We start from the raw sequence: 2,343 nt of genomic DNA, 5'->3' as shown, positions 1-2,343 counted from the left end.
AATGAAAGGACTCTCCAGTGAGGCTACAGGTACCTACACCTGGGATAACCACGATGTTCAGGAAAGGGACAAGTGGACACCAAACCCCTCTTGCTCTCTTTTCCTCATGACACTCTCTTCCAGTGTCATGATCACTCAGCGCAGCAGCTCAACCACAGAGAAACAGAGGCTGACCAACAGCTTTCTTATCACCGGAGCAACAAAACTTACATGGGTTCCCCTCCTGCAGCCAGGAGCGACTCTTCAGAGAGGCTAGAGGGCCCTCCTAAGCTGCCCTAAGAGCAGCCACAGTGGTGGGCCATGACCCAGCCCTGAGATGTAGGCTTTCAATTCAGAGGCTGAGGCTGCTCTTCACCTGAGAAGCAGCTTGAGAACGCCTGGCACAGAAACTCCAGCAACGCCATTAGGAGCAGCTCTGCCTACATCTTCTGGGGATTTGGCTCAGGAGGATGACTCCTCCTAACTGGTACTGGCTCCTTCAGGGGCCTACATAGCAGAGAACTCCTCTAGCAACACAGAAAAAGTGGGGGTCATAGTGTGATGGCAACAGGATGGAAAGCCTAGGGCAGCTGCTGGACATTTGCTCCTGAAGGTAAAAGAACTAGTCAGCGCACTGTATTTTCTCAGATGGTTTTCTATGCAAAGAATTTATAACACCTTTGCCTTTTCCAGATACTTACATCAACCTCAGGACAATCCTTGCCAGAGACCTACTGAGTAGAGTGATCTCTGACACATGCAGGCAGAGCTAGAGGAGCAGAACACGAAGAAGACCAAGGAGATAACCTGACTGAAATTACAAATCTGAGGTCTTTGAACATGTGGAAACTGTGCAGTTTGACTGAATTCTGCACAGTTTACATTTTGGTTAATATGGAATCTTGGGGCTTAGATTTGCCAACCTGTGAAAAATAGTTGGGCTCAGAGTCTCTCCTATTTTCCCTTTCAACTCCCTTAAAACATTCTGTCCACTGATGCCTAAAGTAGTCCCCAAAGTTTTGTAATTGGCTGCATTGATCATTCAGCAATTAATTACTGTGTTATACCCAGGCATTATGAGGCCTCTGAAGCTTGGCGAGTAATACACGCCTCAAAATTTAGAGATCATCTTACAATCTACCTTTTGGAGATCAAGTACCACTGACAGTTTGGCCAAGTATACCTGTGAGTATGAGCAGAGAGACATCTAACTGTCTTTATCCTACATATGCTGGAGAAAATTGAGTTAAACAGAAGTCTGGGTCTCACCGTTTGGATGAACTTGTTGCATATCACCTTCTTGTCACCCCTGTAGAAAAAGGTAGATGAAAATGACTATCAGCGAAGCTAGTAATAGTGCCCATTCTGGCTACCCTACTGTTTGTATTCAGTGTTTTAGTATTGCCAGACACAAGCCACTTAAGTTTTGTACACTGTTTGTCTATCACAAACCAACTTTAGGCAGAAAATTTAAAAAAAAGCAACTTCTGAGCTTCCAAAATTCTGGTGACCTGCCTTTCTGAGCACCTTTAGCACAACACATGCCAGCAAATGAGGTTGAAGTGAGGCAGGTGTGTGCCACAGTTCCAAATCTATGAAATGGGTGACAGCAGCATAGGCTTTACAGCTACAGCTCCACAGAAGTCTATGGGGATGGATGGGATCTGAGGGTACTGAGGGATCATGGGTTCTGAGGGAGCTAGCGGAAGTGCTCACCAAGCCACTTTCGATCATTTATCAGCAGTCCTGGCTAACCAGGGAGGTCCCAGTTGACTGGAGGTTAGCAAATGTGACGCCCATCTACAAGAAGGGCTGGAAGGAGGATCTGGAGAACTACAGGCCTGTCAGTCTGACCTTGGTGCCGAGGAAGGATATAGAGCAGATCATCCTGAGTGCCATCACACGGCACATACAGGACAAGCAGGCGATCAGGCCCAGTCAGCATGGGTTTATGAAAGGCAGGTCCTGTTGGACTAACCTGATCTCCTTCTATGACAAGGTGACCCGCTTAGTGGATGAGGGAAAGGCTGTGGATGTTATCTACCTAGGCTTCAGTAAAGCCTTTGACACCATTTCCCACAGCATTCTCCTGGACAAACTGGCTGCTCATGGCTTGGACGGGCGTACGCTTCACTGGGTAAAAAACTGGCTGGATGGCCAAACCCAAAAAGCTGTGGTGAATGGGGTTAAATCCAGTTGGCGGCCGGTCACAAGTGGCGTTCCCCAGGGCTCAGTATTGGGTTCAGTTCTGTTTAATATCTTTATCAATGGTCTGGATGAGGGGATGGAGTGCACCCTCAGTCAGTCTGCAGACAACACCAAGTTCGGCGGGAGTGTTGATCTGCTCGAGGGTAGGAAGGCTCT

At 47.7% G+C, this 2,343-nt stretch overlaps 1 protein-coding gene across 1 annotated transcript in view; it reads right to left on the bottom strand.

Annotated features, from left to right (window-relative positions):
- IFT172 (intraflagellar transport 172) overlaps positions 1-2,343 on the bottom strand; it is a 46,408-nt gene that overhangs the window by 41,366 nt on the left and 2,699 nt on the right. Inside the window, 1 exon segment of the mRNA XM_009326907.1 lies at positions 1,249-1,288. Within this exon segment, the coding sequence (XP_009325182.1) occupies positions 1,249-1,288 (40 nt within the window).

The sequence above is a fragment of the Pygoscelis adeliae genome, unplaced genomic scaffold (assembly GCF_000699105.1).
Source record: "Pygoscelis adeliae isolate BGI_AS28 unplaced genomic scaffold, ASM69910v1 Scaffold487, whole genome shotgun sequence".
NCBI lineage: Eukaryota > Metazoa > Chordata > Aves > Sphenisciformes > Spheniscidae > Pygoscelis > Pygoscelis adeliae.
The sequence above is the reverse complement of the archived record's forward strand: the minus strand, read 5'-3'. Positions and strand labels throughout refer to the sequence as shown.